General features: G+C 40.3%; 1 protein-coding gene across 1 annotated transcript; it reads right to left on the reverse strand.

Annotated features, from left to right (window-relative positions):
* Positions 1-374: 374 nt before the first annotated feature.
* LOC137048244 (GTPase IMAP family member 7-like) lies at positions 375-15,417 on the reverse strand. Its single transcript, XM_067426317.1, has 4 exons — positions 15,401-15,417; positions 15,010-15,075; positions 2,603-2,644; positions 375-973 (listed from the first exon to the last, which is right to left on the reverse strand). Exons 2-4 carry the CDS (start codon positions 15,035-15,037, stop codon positions 375-377), a joined length of 669 nt encoding a protein of 222 aa, XP_067282418.1. The 5' UTR covers positions 15,038-15,075; positions 15,401-15,417.
* Between the last annotated feature and the right edge of the window lie 2,284 nt (positions 15,418-17,701).

Here is a 17,701-nt window from a genome sequence, read left to right on the forward strand (position 1 = left end):
ATTTTCAGCACTGAACAGTTTTTTTTTTACTTGTTCTCACCGGTTTTTACTATTTGTTAAACATTGCTTTTCTTAGTACAATAAATGTTCCTTTTTTATAATTGCGATGTAACATTGTTATTATAATGATCATTGTGTCATTTGTATTATGTAAATTTAGGGAGCAAAAGCAGTATCCGCACCCATTGATTCACTGTTAAATAAGTGATTTAATTTTTGTTGAAAAACTATTGATTTTAAGCCCATCTTGATCTATTTTTCACTGTTGAAATAACATTATTTCAGGGTGCAAACCTGATGAAAAATCAATGTTAAATCTCAATATTGATTCAATGATATTTTAGTTGATGCATTAACACTGATTAAAAGCTGATTCACTGTTTGTCTGCTATCTGGGTACTGCAAGCAACTAAATACTTACGGTCCACTTGAACCAATGCTGAGCTCTGTTGTGTCCCCTTAATACCACGATGAGTGACTATTTCATCCACTTTCTTCAGTATTTGAGAGCGTTGTGTGTTTTGAAGTTGTAGGCGTCCTCCTCCACATTCTTCAGTTATTTGTTGAATATATTCATTTCCAGGTTTCTGTTTAGCGCTGCGCTTCTCATCATCTGTAGTCAGAATCATTGTGCGCTTCATCGCCTGCTCACCAAAGCAGTTCAACACTGAAGGTATTAGCTCTCTTCTCTTCTGACTAAAATCATTATGCTGCAGCACCAGAATGATCACATGAGGTTCTGGAGGAGAAAACTCTGACACTGTCGGTGCTATTTTCTCTAGACTGTGTTGTGAGTGGAGCAGGTGTGTTGTGCTGATGACTGTGATGTTTCTCCCCATCACTTGTCTACTGTGCTCTTCTACATCAGGGGATGTCAAATGCTTTCCAAACACTTGTTTATCTAAGATTATATTTCCCACTCTGTTGTTTTCTGATGCGTTCTTCCCCAGCAGAACAATCCTCAGATCACTCACTGAAACACACAAATACACAATGTTGTCAAATGCAGAGGTGGACAGTAGTGAAGTACTTTACTTTGATAAAGTACAGACACAACATTTAAGTAGATTTCTTCTTTGGGAAAACTTTTAATTCACTACATTCTAAAGAATATTGTACTTTTTACTGCACTACGCTTCATATTAAATATAATTTAATACTTAATTACACTTAATTAAATAAACATGACTGCACCTAGATATGATACACTTCGCCCTGTCTGGCTATATCCTTTGAATGCCGTACTGTGGTAACACTGTCCATGTTTACCAATTAACGTTAGTCATCTGGTCCCAAATGCTTTGAGCAAACACGCAGTTTCTTGTTTGAGTCTACCGGTGTAATTTTTGAGAGCAATGCTAATGGACCTATATGATTCAATGGTGTATGCTAAGCTATGCTAAAAGTTCTACCGCCAGATACAGAGATCGGCTGAATGGATTCAAAAAGGGTACAACTCAACAGTTTAACTCTGAGGGACTTGGAAAATTAGCCTATTTTCAAAAAAAGTGGAGTGTTCCTTTAAGTTTTATGTTGTTTGTTTTTACATTTCTTTTGAGTAATTTAGGTAAGTTAGCTGCCCCAAAAATTAGTTAGTTGATCGTTTTGTTTGTTATTTTAGGCCTTGCTCTCCCCTGAGCCAGTGTTTCCAAAGATCCCTCTGTTAAATTTTCTGTTTCTTTTTGTAAATAAATTCCTACTTTTCCTGCAATTTAGCAAACTCATGTGAATTCCTTCACTCTGGGACAGGAGACTGAAGTGTGTTACCTTTTTATTTATTTTATTATCAATAATTTAAATTTTCTTTGTTACTTCCCCTGACCAACCCCTAGAGAATAAGGGGATCGTAACAATTTATTTAATTAAAATCGCAGCCTTTACGCTTTCATAATCGCACATAAGGCAAATTGCGATTGCGGTTCGATTTCGATTAATCATGCAGCATCACCTGGATGATGCGATGGCAGCCATATTGTGCCAGAACGCCCATCACACACCAGTTTAAAGGGCCTTACAGTCTAGAGATCCTACAGTATGGTACACAGACACACACACATCTAGAATCAGCTCCTGAATCTCAACAATGGTGACAAACTAAAAGCTTCATGGCACAATGCATGCTGGGAGTCATCATATTACACAACTCAATGACTCCCAGCATGCATTGCAGCATGAATCTTTTGGTTTGTCACCATTGTTGAGATTCCGGAGCTGATTATAGATGTGTGTGTTTGATGAGTTTCTGCTGCAGATCAAAACTTTCTGAATTTAATTTATATATTTAAGAACTCATTCAGCTCTGCTGGATATCATGATGCAGTTTCACGAGACCGTTATAACTAACAGCTCATAAATTAAATGAATGCACACCATCCATACACTCAAACACGTAGTACTGAGATCTTGGATCAGATCAGTATTTCAGTATGTCATTTATTTTTGGCAGTCAGTGTAGTTTACAGCACAAAAGCTCTGTGTCGTCTCTGTTTCTGCTAGATATGCTGTAAAGAGTTCTGCTTTCTGTCGCGAGCAAATCTCTATGAGGACGCTGCACAGAAACACGTCTGATAAATACCAGTATGTTATCTTTTTTTGGACTTACTGTTGGGGCGATCACAACTTGTACTACGATCTCTCTTGCATTCTGCAAAAAAAAAAAAAATCTAATTAAGTAGGTTATATCTGCATGATGATTCTTGTTCTCACAGATTAGTTATTTTGTATCTGTAATTTAAAATGTACAAATTCAAAACAAGATGCATTTGTACTCAAAACCTACATGGGAGGGGGCGTCCTTGCACAACGTTCCCTAAAAGTTCTCTAAAGAGGATGTAAATTGAAGGATATTTTCATTTATTTCAAGGATATGTTCATTATTTTCATGTAGTTGCTTATTATGATTTGAAGTATTAATCATGTTGCATATTATGATTCACAGTATAAAGTATTAAGTATACAGTATTAATTGTGTTTTTCACCATGAAGTATTATTGATTGAGTGTGATGTTCATTATGAATTGAATTGTTATACTTATGATGATTGAACTTGCAAATGTACAGAAGATTGCAAAGGGGATAGGTGGTACGAGGTCAAGCAAGGGTGAGACAGAGGAGGTAGGGGATCTCTAAGATGGAAAAATACCAGAGCTGTACTTTCTTTGTGTGTGTGTTTAACCTATGTTCATAGAAATACTGCCAGGAGACTGATGACACTGCACACCCCAATTGGAGGAGACGGTACAGAAGGATAAGGGGAAGAAGAACAAGAATATAAAATATGCATGATAAAGTTGTGAAGTCATTCTGGACAGCAGTAGTGAAGCATTCAGGACTGCCCTGATGCTGGTCTTTGTTGTTCTGAATCCTGAGCTCAGAAACCTTTTTTATTCACTGTTACTTTAATAAATGTATATGTTTGATTGATAACTCGACTCCTGGCTGACCATTGAACTTGGGGAGGACTTTGGGGAAAAAGGTCCAACAAAATCCTGAACCTTTACAGAACATTAGGGATGGTCCTCTTTTGGTAATGAAAGTGCTGCAGTTCAAGGTTCCTGATATGACTTTATGAGGGTGTTCCATTTCGGTCATTTTATGGACACAACATTACAAAGAGGACATTGCAGACGTTCAGACATTCATAGACGCTGCCAACAAAGTCTATTTGTCATATGTAAACTCTTCTCCTGTACTGAAGATCATTGAACATATCATTGAACCCATCATCCTATACTGTGCCACCTGTTACTTAACTATGCTCATTGTAGAAACCAATATAAACAAGCTCTTTAACCCCTTTAGAGTTAAGGCTGGAATACACTTCCCGATTTTTGCCCCGATTTTCCCCCGATTTAGAATCTGAACAAGTTGATGCTAGTTGACAAAAGTCAGAGCAGTCCGCAGATTTGAGCCGACAGATTCCATGAAAAATTGCGTAGTATATCATGGCATATCATAGACTCCGATTTTTTAGCTTCAGATTTTGATTCCATCCAGTCAGAGGATATCAAACATGTTTGATATTTTGAGCCGATTTTAGTACACATGACGCATCGCTACTGAAAACGGAAATCACTGACTACAAGTCAACGAAAATCAACAAACAAGAAATGGAGACCAGCAGGATCACAAAGTGGAACTCCACCACAGAAGAAAAACTTATTCAGCTGTGGCAGGAGCACGAGTGTCTCTATAATGTGGATGACAACTGTTACCGGTAGTAGACAAAGAAAAAAGCTGATTTATGTCATTTTGACACAAATACAAATTAATAAATTTAGAATGTTTTATTTGATTCAATTTTTGGATGATGGAATATGCAGAAAGAATTGTTTTAGGCTGAAAGCAGTAGGCTATCGATTAGCTCCGACGCAATCAGTTCTGCTGTCAGTACTGGAGCAATGAAGAAAATACACTTACTATTTATAATTTCTTTATAGACGTAATATTGTGAATTCTATATTGCTACCCATTTTGCTTGTTGACGAAAAAACGAAATAACTAAAAACGATGATGGCCAACAAAAGTTTAGTCTGGTTACACTTCAGGCCTGTGATATTAACCTAATTGTATTTTCGATTTTAGTTGCCAGGAATTAAAAATAGCTTTGAGGTAAAACTATTTAAAATGCTGCGTTCCGTCTTGCGCAACTTCCTTCCCTTCACAGCGGTGAGCATTGGTTCCCCTAAACCCAATGTCAGAATCAGCACAATCTGTGATTATTGTGAAAGGGGATTCTGAAATCCACTGCCGCTTCAATATACTTGTGTATATTTATATCCTAATTAACTTCATAATGAAAACCTTAAAGGGGGGGTGAAATGCTGTTTCATGCATACTGAGCTTTTTACACTGTTAAAGACTTGGATTCCCATCCTAAACATAGTCAAAGTTTCAAAAACTAATGTTGGACGTTTGATGGAGTATTTCTGTGTCAAAAATACTCCTTCCGGTTTCTCACAAGTTTCGGAGAGTTTTTTTCGAGTATGGGTCGACTTGACATTAATAGAACGGAAGGTCCTTGTATGGGCCGTACGGGCTCTTCTCCCGGTAGGGTGCGCGTGCCTGTAAACACACTCTCAGGTGCAGATCCAGTCGTCCGTGAAAACTTATGTTGCGCGCCGCGCTCCACTTTATTCGTATGGGTGACGTCGAGCGACTTCAACGCTTCAGCACAGCATTCCGGGAAGGCAGCGCTGCATTTGAACCGATTTGAACGCAGAAATGACGGGAAGCTTCTCAACATCGTTTCAGTCGCGACGCAAAAGTGGATTTACACGCCACTGCTGTCAGGACTTCACCAAATCATACCAAAGAAGTGTGTTTTTGACAGAGTGGTCCCAGCGATAAAGGTTCGGTCCTGCTTTGGAAGCAGCCGGTGAGTTAAACTGCTTCAAATGTCTGTGCTGTTGGCTCGTCGCGTGAGCAAACATCAGTAAACGACACAATCGCGTGCTTCGTCATTCAAATGCGCTAACGGTTACTCCATTGCTGTTCTCTGTTTTATAACATTACACTAGTCTGACGTGCAAAACCATTTTGCTTGCTACCTCTAAGGTCTAGTCGCATACAATAGTCCATAAACCGAATCATGTCCTCATAAACTGCGAGTAAAGACACAAAAATGTTGACAGTAAAATACACTAAATACAGTACATACCACAGAGACGGACGTCCTGATGTTGCTGTTTTTCCTGTTCAATTTATTTCTGCCTCAGATTTGATTCTGGATCATTATCTGTATTAGCTGAGATAGCCATGGGTTTCTCCACGCTTGAAGACGTCACTGCTTTGTGCGCGCTCGTCATTCTTTAGCTCCGCCCACACGATACTCCTCCAGGCGCTCGTTTTTTTCCGGAAAGACTCGGTACAGTCCATATTTCTTTTATAAATATAATAAAACTAAAGACTTTTCAGAAATATGAAGGATGCAATACTACTCTATAGGTACTCAAGATTGACATGAGATTGACTGAAACTGAGTGTTTCACCCCCCCCCCCCCCCCTTTAATCAATATTTATCCTATATTATTATAATGATTATTTAAAGTGACTGAGGGTCTGGCCTAGAGATGTGTGATGTGTCACTTAACGCAACAAGGTCGTGTGTTTCGATTTTTGAGGCATCACACACCCCTAACATGTCAGGAGTGCATGTATTCACTTAAAATAAATTTGCAGTAACAAAAAATGGCAGCAGCAAGGTTTTAATTCTGATTGAAAAGTTAAACAGCAACTGGTCTGGCTACAAACAAAGAGTGCTTATTAATGAATTTGTAAAATGGGTGGGGTGTTTTTAACCCCTGAAAGGAAAATCCCATAAGTTACTGAGGGATGGTATAGTCTGATTGCCAAATGTAATTCATTGTCTGAAATTACTGGAATTAAGGTGTAGTCTGAAAAAGGGGCTTGAGATTGTTTTTGAAAAAAGCGAAAAAACCAAGATGTGTGAGCAGCCTGTCTTATCTGCCTCCTCTCGCGCACTCTTCTTTGACTGTCCGAGCGTTTGCCGCATTAGGCTCCGACTTACAGACTGAAACATGCCTGTTGCTGAATGACAGAGTTTTAATTGTGGTCAGCATGGCCATTTTGTATGTAACTGTAACTTCAAACCGATAAGGTGTAGAAATGGTGGCAAATCAGCCAATCCGACTAAATTTTGTAGATGAAACAAAGTAAGAAAGTAACAAAGAATTGGCTTACACTCTGCCTAAGAAAATAATGAAATGTGAATTTAACGTCTTAAGGAATTATTTTTGAAGGAAAGATCTATGAAAATGAATTAAAATTATGAGGTAAAATTAAAGACAATGACTGCAAAACCGGTGAGGCAAGAAAATATATAAATAGTGACAGAGGTTTAAATGACAAATTTATGAAAAAAGTGGTTCCTGTTCCTCTAACTCTTGAAAAATTCTAATAATGTTAATGTCACGGGGTGACAGGAGGGGCAGAACTTTAGTTGGAAGATGAGGCAGGAGGGGACGGTTCAGGAGGTAACACCAAGCCACTTCCGGGAGGAAGAAGCAGAAGCAACGGAGAGAAACGACGCGAGAATACTGATCAGATGATTCTGATTAGATTCAGCTACGCGGCGGGAATAATTGGGAATGGGCGATTTGGATAAGGACATATAAAGTGTTTGTCAGAATGAGCATGCAGGGGAGTCAGCAGGGAGAGACGGGCACAACACAAGGAGAGAGAGAGAGAGAGAGAGAGAGAGAGAGAGAGAGAGAGAGAGAGAGAGAGAGAGAGAGAGAGAGAGAGAGAGAGAGAGAGAGAGAGAGAAAGAGAAAGAGAGAGAGCGTGGAAGTGAAAGGATAACGGGAGTCTGCTGGATACAGTGGAAGTTTAGAAGAGAACAGTAAAAAAAGGGCCTCCAGTGAAGAACAACACAGGCTTAAGAAGATAAGTATTGCTTGTTTATGTAAACTGTTAGAGATTCCGACCACTGAGACCGCCGCCTGAATTAAGAGGGATTGTTTGAGGTTTGCAGTGCTGTTTATCATTGTTCACATGTGCTGTGGAAGTGTTTGCCGTAGATACACGAGTGGGGTGAAACCTAGTGGAATCGGCGGCGGCCGACGGAACGATCTCTATGTAATGGTGCTCCATCTGGCTAACCATTTTACATTTACATTTATGCATTTATCCAAAGCGACTTACAACTCAGGAGAACAGGAAGCGATCCATCAAGAAGAGGCAACGAAACACAAAAAGTGCCCTAAATACCAAGATTTGTACACTGCTCCGAGTAGCAAAGACCAGAAAAGGAAAGAAGAAAGGAGAAATAGAGGGGGAAAGTTTTTATTTTTATTTTTTATTTTTTATGTAAGATTAAGTGCTCACGGAAGAGATGAGTTTTTACCTGTCTTTTGAATGAAGCGAGTGATTCTGTTGTGCTTATGGAGGACGTAAGATCGTTCCACCAACCAAGAACAATGAAAGAAAAAGTTCTAGAGAGGGATTTCATGCCCCTCTGTGATGGTACCACAAGCCTTCGCTCATTAGTTGGTGGGTGTGTAGACTCGTAGCAGTGAGTCGAAGTATGCGGGTGCTGCGCTTGTGGAAGATCCATGAGCAAGAGTCAGGGCATTGAATTTGATCGGGGCAGCGAGTGGTAGCCAATGCAGAGAGATGAATAGAGGTGTGACATGAGCCCTTTTGGGCTCATTGAATACGAGACGTGCTGCAGCGTTCTGGATCATTTGCAGCGGTTTGATTGCACAAGATGGAAGTCCAGCCAGAAGTGCATTGCAATAGTCAAGTCTAGAAATGACCAGGGCTTGGACAAGAAGCTGTGTTGCATGCTCCGTAAGGAACGGTCTGATTTTCCTGATGTTGTGCAATGCAAACCTGCATGACCGAGCCGTCTTCGAGATGTGGTCTTTGAAGGACAGCTGGTCATCAAAGATTACTCCAAGATTTCTGTGAAAACTCCAAGATTTTCAGTGCAACATCACTAAACAACTGTAAGTCACCAGTTTATATTTTGATTAAGCTCTGGGATCATTGTGAAGTGTGAAGAGCTGGAGGTTACTATAGTATTGCTAGTATCAAGTTCTAACTCTCCATGTTCTGCCTGCATACTGCATAACGCTAAGATTGAGTGACTTACCTGTCTCATCCACCGGCAACAAGCTGGTTGTGCTAAAGAACCACTACAGCTGAGAAGTACTGCTGATGTCGTGAGTTACATACTTATTCTCTCCATGTTCTGCCTGCATACGGTATAATGCTAAGGTTGAGTGACTCTCCTGTCTCATCCTCCTGCAACGAGCTGGTTGTGCTAAAGGACCACTACAGCTGAGAAGTACTGCTGATGTTGAGAGTTACATACTTATTCTCTCCATGTTCTGCCTGCATACGGCATAACGCTAAGATTGAGTGACTTACCTGTCTCATCCCCCTGCAATGAGCTGGTTGTGCTAAAGGACCACTACAGCTGAGAAGTACTGCTGATGTTGTGAGTTACATACTTATTCTCTCCATGTTCTGCCTGCATACGGCATAACGCTAAGATTGAGTGACTTACCTGTCTCATCCACCGGCAATGAGTCGGTTGAGCTAGCACCGGCTCGTTAGAACTTCGGACGGCACGTGTTGCCCAGTCCTTGGGCCAGGACCCGACAGCTTTGGAGGCTGCAAAGTGGGAGGGACAGAGTGACCTGCGTTCGAGAGGAAACGTGGAAGGCTTTTTATCCCTATTGACTCTCTTTTAACATTGAATAAAACTCGAGATCCTTTTGAATTTCTGTGTCTGTCTCTCCTTTCTTTCTCGAATTGTGGGTTAGCTCCTCAGGTGGGACGTAAAAGGAAGGAGGTGGGTCAGCGAATAGCGTTGCTCCCCCCTGCCTGTGACATGCCACTTGCACCTGCCAATAACCGCTAGCCAGATCCAACGTGGAGTACCAGGCAGCCTGAGTCAAGCTAGTGAGTGAGTCTTCAATCCGTGGCAGGGGGAAAGCATCTTTCTTGGTCACACTGTTCAACTTCCCATAATCAATGCAGAATTTTAAAGCTCCAGACTTTTTTCTGAACCAAGACAATAGGGGCCGCCCAAGGACTACTACTCTCCTGAACGACTCCTCCTTCCAACATTCCCCGCAACAGTGTACGAATCTCTGAGTATAATGTTGGGGGAACCGGGCGATACCGCTCTCGGCTTGGGGCTGCATCACCCGTTGGGATCTGGTGCTTCACCACTCCAGTGCAGCCATAATCCTCTTCGTACGTCGAGAACACATGCTGCCACCGACTCAGCAAATCTTGAAGCTGATCCTGCTGCTCTTTCCCCAGTTCTTCTCCTCACAGCAACTCCCCCGCCAAGTGTTCTGGTACCCCACTTCCACTTGAGCCAACCTGCTGGCCTTCTTGGACAATGTCAACTTCAACCACTGTCACATCCACTTGACTAAGTCGTACATCCCGGTTCTCTCTTATCTGCTGGGGTTCTACGGACGTGACCCTTGCTAGTCTCTGGTGGCGACGGAGGATGACTGAACAGGCACTGGTGTTCCTTATTCTTACGGCTACCCATCCTCTTCACACCGCAGCCAATCCTCGGGCAACCTCAATGGTCTGACAGTCCTTATGGGGCTCTAAAAGGACCCAATCATCTGGTCGAACTGGACGAGCTGGCACTCGAGCCCATACAATGGCCTCACTCCGTGCTGGGATAGTCAAGGCATACCGACAAGCCACTCGGCTGACAACCTCCCGTTCCCCTTGAACTTGAGCTATATGAATTCTTCGGCAGTCTGCTAATACATGTTCCCACTTCTGCCTCTCAGTCGAGGGGGGCCTTAGGGCGGTCCGACTCTGAAACAGCTCTTCCCAACACTCGGAGATGATGTTCATACCCAACAGGGCTCGGTGGGCTCCCAAACACTGGTCTCTGACGATGACAACTCCCTTCTGTGGAACATGTATCCCATGAATAAGAAAGTCTGCTATCACATACCCAACATAGGGGATATCCAGTTCATTAGCTCCTCGAAGGGTCTGCCACGGGCCATCCATTTCCTGCTCTCGCTGTCGCTTGAAAATTTCTCTAGACAAACCCTCTGTCATTAACGTCACCTGGGAGCCTGTATCAACCAAACACTGAAGCGTCTTGTCATTGACTTGGACTTCGACAACGGGACATCGTCCCACTAACTGGTCCCGGGGGGCAGACGAGATGTGGGTTGTTGAAAGGGGTCCCGACCACTTGACCCACAGTGGCCGGTAAATCTAAAAACCCCCTTGCGAACCATGGCGTGGCCCACACTGGCAACTCATATGGCCCGCTTCCCCACAGTTATTGCAAATAGGTCGCCCCTGTTCATCCCACTGGAATTTACCCAGATCTCGTCGCCCGGGACGGCGTTCTGCTGCCCGGCCCCCTTCAGAATGTGATCGCTGGCGAGGCAAGGATGCTCCTCCCAGCCTTCCCTGACGAAATTCCGCCAACAGAGTCCGAGAGAGTTCGGCCATTATTCAGCGCGACGGAAGGAGAAAGTCCTCGCATAGAACAAGTCTGTAAGCTCTTAGAAGTGGCATTGCAGCGGCAACACACGCACACACACACTCAACATAGACACACAAAATAAAGGATATTTAATGCCGGATGGTGCAGCTGGAACGCAGGTGGCTGAAGGCGGAGACCCAGAGGGAATTCGGCTTCCTCAGGGCTGCAGGAATGTTCCGCTGGTTGCTTTTTGACGGCGGTTTGCTTGATTCCGGAGGTCAGCGACGGTGTCACTGAAGGAGATAAAATCTGACACCTATGGTGAATCAGGGTCTTATATAGCCTCCTGTATGCCAATATAAGCCCCTTTTTCGACTGTCTCTCTGGAGCGCCCCCATTAGTTCGCTCCTCTCAGCCACCTCACCATAGGTTTCTGCAGTTGCTGCGGCCTGGCCAATCAGAGCGCTCCTCGCGCCGGGCTATTGCCGTGCAGCTGCACTGCGCTTTACATAGATACCTTTATTAATAAAGTTTTGCTTTAGTTTTGCTTTTGAGAAAATGAGTTTTTCCCCATACGCAATACGAGGAACCTCTCGAAAGGGAACTAATGTTAGACCTACCTGAAAAACCTGAAAAGCATTGTTTATTTTATTCTTATCTTTGCTCAATAGTATTTATTTGTGCTGCTGGTTGTATTTAAGTTATTTGTTCTTATTTTCTTTATTTTCATTTGACAGTAGTCCTTTTTCCCCTGAACATATCAAATACTGAACTGTGCTGAAACGTGAACCTAAAACCGTGATACAAACCGTGAGCAATCTGTACCATTACACCTCTAGTGTAACTTATGCGAGGGGGTGCCACAATATTGTGAAAATTTTCAAAGGGTGCCATGACTGAAAAAAGGTTGGGAAACACTGGAATAGACAACAGCTTCACTATCCAGTTATTTGCAGCAATTTTTGGTAAACAGTACAGCATAGTGTGCATTGATTATTACATCAATCTCATTTTAAAATGGAGAGTGACGGAGATGCAACATTGTTATGCTCTTGTATTAGCCCTGAGATATAGGTTAAAATAGAGAAATCCAATGCAAAGAGGCCAATTAGACAAATTAGTTCAAAAAGTTAACTTTTTGAACGGAATTAGTGAAATACGTTTTTTGATGATATTCTAATTATATGACCAGCACCTGTATGTGAGATTTATAGTGCGCTTTTGTTAGTTATATTTAGGCTAGATTTAAATGAGCTATATTGACTAATAGGAGACAGTGACAGAAAGTTAGGATAGATATAGTGACACATTCATATAGGCTAATTTAGATAGTGACATAACTTAGAGATATAGATTATAAAGATATACATTGGTGATATATAGATAGATATGAATGGAATAGATACAAATGGAGAATAGTGAAATGGTGAAAAATACCTCAAAGATGTGTTTTATGCCCAGAATGCATGATCCATTAATTTACTGTTAAGCGGGAGCTGTAATTTTCCCTCATTTGTATGTACTTGCTAAAAAATATTTGTTTCGAAGCTTCAGCACAATATGGCACATTTGTTTCAACTGTTTCAGTGCTTCACAAAACCTCAGTCTGCCCATCGCTACTATAAACAAGAGAGAAATACTACATTCAGAGATCAGTGAGTCAGGCCATGAGATGATGATGGAATTATTATCAATAAAGAACCAAATTCAGTTTTTGTTGTAACATAAGGGTATAATCCATTAGGATGACTTCATTACTATTTTCAATAAAACATCAGCACCTTCTCATTAAGAAGTTTTGTATGAAGGAAATACAGTCAGACTGTTTTTAATAAGTACAGATGCTAACTCTGTTAGTGTTTATTGTTCTGTTTCTGTTTCTTTTGTCTGAGTTTTGTGTGTCACCGTTGAGTTAAAGAGAAGTTCAAGTGCTTCAGTCCAGCAGAAGATCAGAAGCACTGATGAGAGGCTGCATGTTGATTTATGATTTATTGAGTAATAAGAAAAGGAACATTAAGCGTATGTACAGTAGGCCTGCAGGATAAATCGTTATAAAATTGCGATCTCGATTCACCCTGATCACAATTTAATTTTTAAATGACTTTGATTAAAAAAGAATAATAAAATATTTACTTTGAATGGACAATTTTCATTTTAGGGGGTTAGCACCCAGTGAGGGTAGCCTATAGAATTTTTTTTTTTCACACTTTAGTTTAGGGTCCAGATTGCGCTATTAACTAGTAGCTTACTAACATTCATACCCACACTGTAAAAAAAGGCAAACTTTGCACTTTTGCAGTACAATCGACTTGGATGTTTAAGTTATTTCAACTTAAATTATGTTAAACTGACTTTAAAAAATGAGTTACATCTTGTTTAACTAATAAAAAAAAGTTTAACATTTCTTAACTTATTTTAGTTAAGTTAAAACAATGTAAAAACATATGTTGTTATAACTTAATGAACATATCATTTTTTTACAGTGCATGGGATATTGGCTGTTACGTATAAAGCTAATATTATTACCTCATTGCATGGCCATATTGTAGCCTACATGCATTAATCATACCCAATAATGTTGGCAGGTTTATAATCTGATATCCCAAATGTTAGGGTGGTCCCTGAGACATTTTTTATTTCTATACATATGTGCATTTTAAGATGTTCCGAAGGCCAAAAAATTAGATAACAATAGCTTGAAATCCATGTCACTGGGCAGTCGATTATTTGCCTTTCTCATCTGCACATCTCTCTTTTCCTCTGTTTTTATCCTGCCTCTTCATAACGCTGAGCTTAGACTGGTGTAGCTTTTCCATTTTCGTCATTGAAGAAAGTAAACATATGGTTTACATATTAACATACTGATATTTATATGTTTTATGAATAATGTTCTTAGTAGTAAATGTTCATTTACTGTAATTGGGCCAAGGCTACATGAATCACACATTTTCAACTCAAAATGATGAAATTAGACAAAGGTTTAGAAATTTGCCTGAATATTTTTGTCTTTTGTTTTACTTTTTGTTTTCTGACCTAAAGCAGCAGCTATCAAACATGAATATTTAGTTTAGCTGCTTACATTTCTCTCGACGTCGAGTTGCTGCTAAAATTTGCGCTCAGCCTCAGCGGTTTCTGTGTGAACAAAGGCCGCTTTCTCTGATTTGATTGGTTTTCTCAAATATTTTTGGCATTGACGAGCTGTAACAGGCCAATGAGGCTCAGATTTACGCACACACACACACACACACACACACACACCTCTGCTTCTGACGTGCACTCTGCTCGGCGCCGCTGATTGAAGAACACACACAGACAGACTAAAGACGAGCCGAAGCTTCCCGCCACTTTCATATTTTTTAAAAAGGGCCTGGCGACGGCCCATGGTTCATATTGTGTTATTAATATATACTTTTTTTTTTTTTTTTTTGTCGACGGCCCTCGGTTGGACTGGCGTTCTGGACTTTTCCAAAACGCACAGATTGCCAATCCGTCCCTGTACGAACATGATCCCCGATGTAAGCCATTAATGTCATACTGTACGATAGAGAAGGCGCGCTAAAAACGGACGCACAAGAAAACTCATCCGGAGTTTTATCAATGAATGAATGACGCATTCGGTCACAGTGAGCTGCATTACACGCGGGACTGAAATGGACAAAAAAAAATACAAAAGAAGAAAGAAAGCAAAGAAATCTCTAGCTCTCGTTTTGGTCATAGTTTTTCTTAAAAAACCGAGATATTTGACTGTCGTCGAGGAGAAGTCACACTGCAGGATTCTGTGCAAAATCTCCTGACACTGCCAGAATTTTCTCTGAGGTAAAATTTGATCGCAGCGCTCATTATTCCGCTGCCGGTGAACATCAAACTAACGACCAAAGACAGATTTTAGCCTAGGATCTGAGGAATCTTTTAGGATGTGCTAAATTTGTCTCAGACGGACAAATCGTTGCCAAATCGCACAGTGTGCACCCGGCTTAAACGAAGGCAATTTTTTATAGCACATGTCTTTGAATAAAACATTTCTAATTTGAATAAAACATTTCTAATTTGATACTTACCTCGTGTGTCACCACGTGTCGTTGCCATCTTTGCCTCCACCTCTCAAAATCAAAGAGAAAACTTGACTGAAGAAAAAAGCGAAGGAGAGAAAACCATGAGGTTGCAGGAAGCTAATGGGCATCTAAAATAAAACACGCTTAAACATCCTCAAATATCTGTGTTTGATTCAGCTCATAAAATCTCACTATAACCAATTCAACAAAGTTGACAATAAAAAAACAAAAAAAAACAAATTAGGCTACTATTAAATTATTTCAAAATAAAAAATGGCCATAAACAACTGCAGACAGGAAAGGTACATTAAAAAAAGAATTCCGTATAAAACAGCAAAACATTAAAACAATTACACTTTTTATCCTTACAAAACTTTGGTTTGAGTTTGAATCGTACCCGAGATGTGCCCCATTTAATCACCAACTTACGCCTCGTTTTCTAATCGAAAGTGTGAGTGTGTGATGTTGAAACGAGTGTGCAGAAACCTGCCTAGTTCCACAAGCACGCGCAGCATGACCATATTTGGGTTTCCTTTATCTGCAGCTACAGTTCAGCACACAGAGTTCCACATGCTCAGACCCCTCGGTTTTAGGATCCAAATGCCATTTAAAACAATAAGATGCAGTATTACGGTCTCGTTAAATTTAAAGTTGAACAAATAAATGTACACAAAATAACGATTGCAAACAAAGCATGGCCAAAAAATCGAATTGTGTTCTCAGACTAACAAATTAGTTTTAGGTCAAATTAAAGATTGAACTATCTTCTGAAAAATATTGTGTGATATTATATTGCTACAATGTTTTTACAATACCAATTCCAATTTTTCTTTCAGTTCGACACTGAATATTATATATATATAATTTTGTTTTAATTGAATATCCACATAAACAAAATATTGTTTCTATAGCAACGTTCAATTCATTCAACTCAATTCAAACTTTATTGTCATGTGTATAGAGGACCAACCCTGCACAAATTAAAAATAAATAAATGAGTGAATGAATACTAAAAATTAAATGAATTAAATAAATGAATAAATAAAAAAATATACACATATGTAAATTAATAAACGCATACATAGATAAATAAATGTGATAATAGGAAAATAAATAACAGAATAAACAACTTGATTAAATAAATATGATTCATTTTTAATCAAATAAAATCTTGTATTATCTTTCCCTTAATTTATTATTTTCTGCTTTTTTTATTTGTTAATTAATTTTAACATTAATTTTTATATTTATTTTTACATTTATTTTTATATTTATGTCAATCAGAATCAGACCAGCTGAGGAGAGTTGTCAGTAAATGACGGCCGCATAGTTCTTTCACAAAACAAATGTATCGATGTTTCTAGCAGTTTTGAACCTTTAAAGGGGGGGTGAAATGCTGTTTCATGCATACTGAGCTTTTTACACTGTTAAAGACTTGGATTCCCATCCTAAACATAGACAAAGTTTCAAAAACTAATGTTGGACGTTTGATGGAGTATTTCTGTGTCAAAAATACTCCTTCCGGTTTCTCACAAGTTTCGGCGAGTTTTTTTCGAGTATGGGTCGACTTGACGTTAATAGAGCGGAAGGTCCTTGTATGGGCCGTACGGGCTCTTCTCCCGGTAGGGTGCGCGCGTGCGTGACTAGAGCGAGAGAGGAAATGCACGCCCATAAACACTCTCAGCTGCAGATCCAGTCATCGTTATCAGGAAGGCAGCGCTGCATTTGAACCGATTTGAACGCAGAAATGACGGGAAGCTTTACAACATCACTTCAGTCGCGTCGCAAAAGTGGATCTCCACAGTCACTGCTGTCATGACTTCACCAAATCATACCAAAGAAGTGTGTTTTTGACGGAGCGTTCCCAGCGATAAAGGTTCGGTCCTGCTTTGGAAGCAGCCGGTGAGTAAAACTGCTTCAAATGTCTGTGCAGTTGGCTATCGTCGCGTGAGTAAACATCAGTAAACGACACGATCGCGTGCTTCGTCATTCAAATGCGCTAACGGACTCCATTGTTGTTCTATGTATAACGTTACACTAGTCTGACGTGCAAAACCGTTCTGCTTGCTACTGCTAAGGTTTAGTCGCATACAATAGTCCATAAACCGAATCATGTCCTCATAAACTGCGAGTAAAAACACACAAATGTTGACAGTCCACTAAATACAGTCCATACCACAGAGACGGACGTCCTGCTGTTGCCGTTTCTCCTGTTCAATTTATTTCAGCCTCCGAATGATTCTGGATCATTATCTGTATTAGCTGAGATAGATGGGTTTCTCCACGCTTGAGGACGTCACCGCTTTGCGTGCTCGTCATTCTTTAGCTCCGCCCACACGATACGCCTCCAGGCGCTCGTTTTTTTTCCGGAAAGACTCGGTACAGCCTATATTTCTTTTATAAATATGATAAAACTAAAGACTTTTCGAAGATATGAAGGATGCAATACTACTCTACTCAAGATTGACATGAGATTGACTGAAACTGAGTGTTTCACCCCCAGAGTAAAAAAATGATTGGCTCAAAGCTGCGTTTAAAAGTTAGTTATCAAGCGTCCCAATCATACTTTAAGTAAAGTGTAGGACTAAATCTTAAGTGCTAGACTTCGAGTGGATTTACGACACTGCTGTGCCACAAATTAAATTTTGGATGATGTCATAGGCATGAACCAATCACTGAATAGTCCTTATTTAAAGCT

Source organism: Pseudorasbora parva, chromosome 2 (assembly GCF_024679245.1).
Source record: "Pseudorasbora parva isolate DD20220531a chromosome 2, ASM2467924v1, whole genome shotgun sequence".
In the NCBI taxonomy this organism is placed as follows: Eukaryota; Metazoa; Chordata; class Actinopteri; order Cypriniformes; family Gobionidae; genus Pseudorasbora; species Pseudorasbora parva.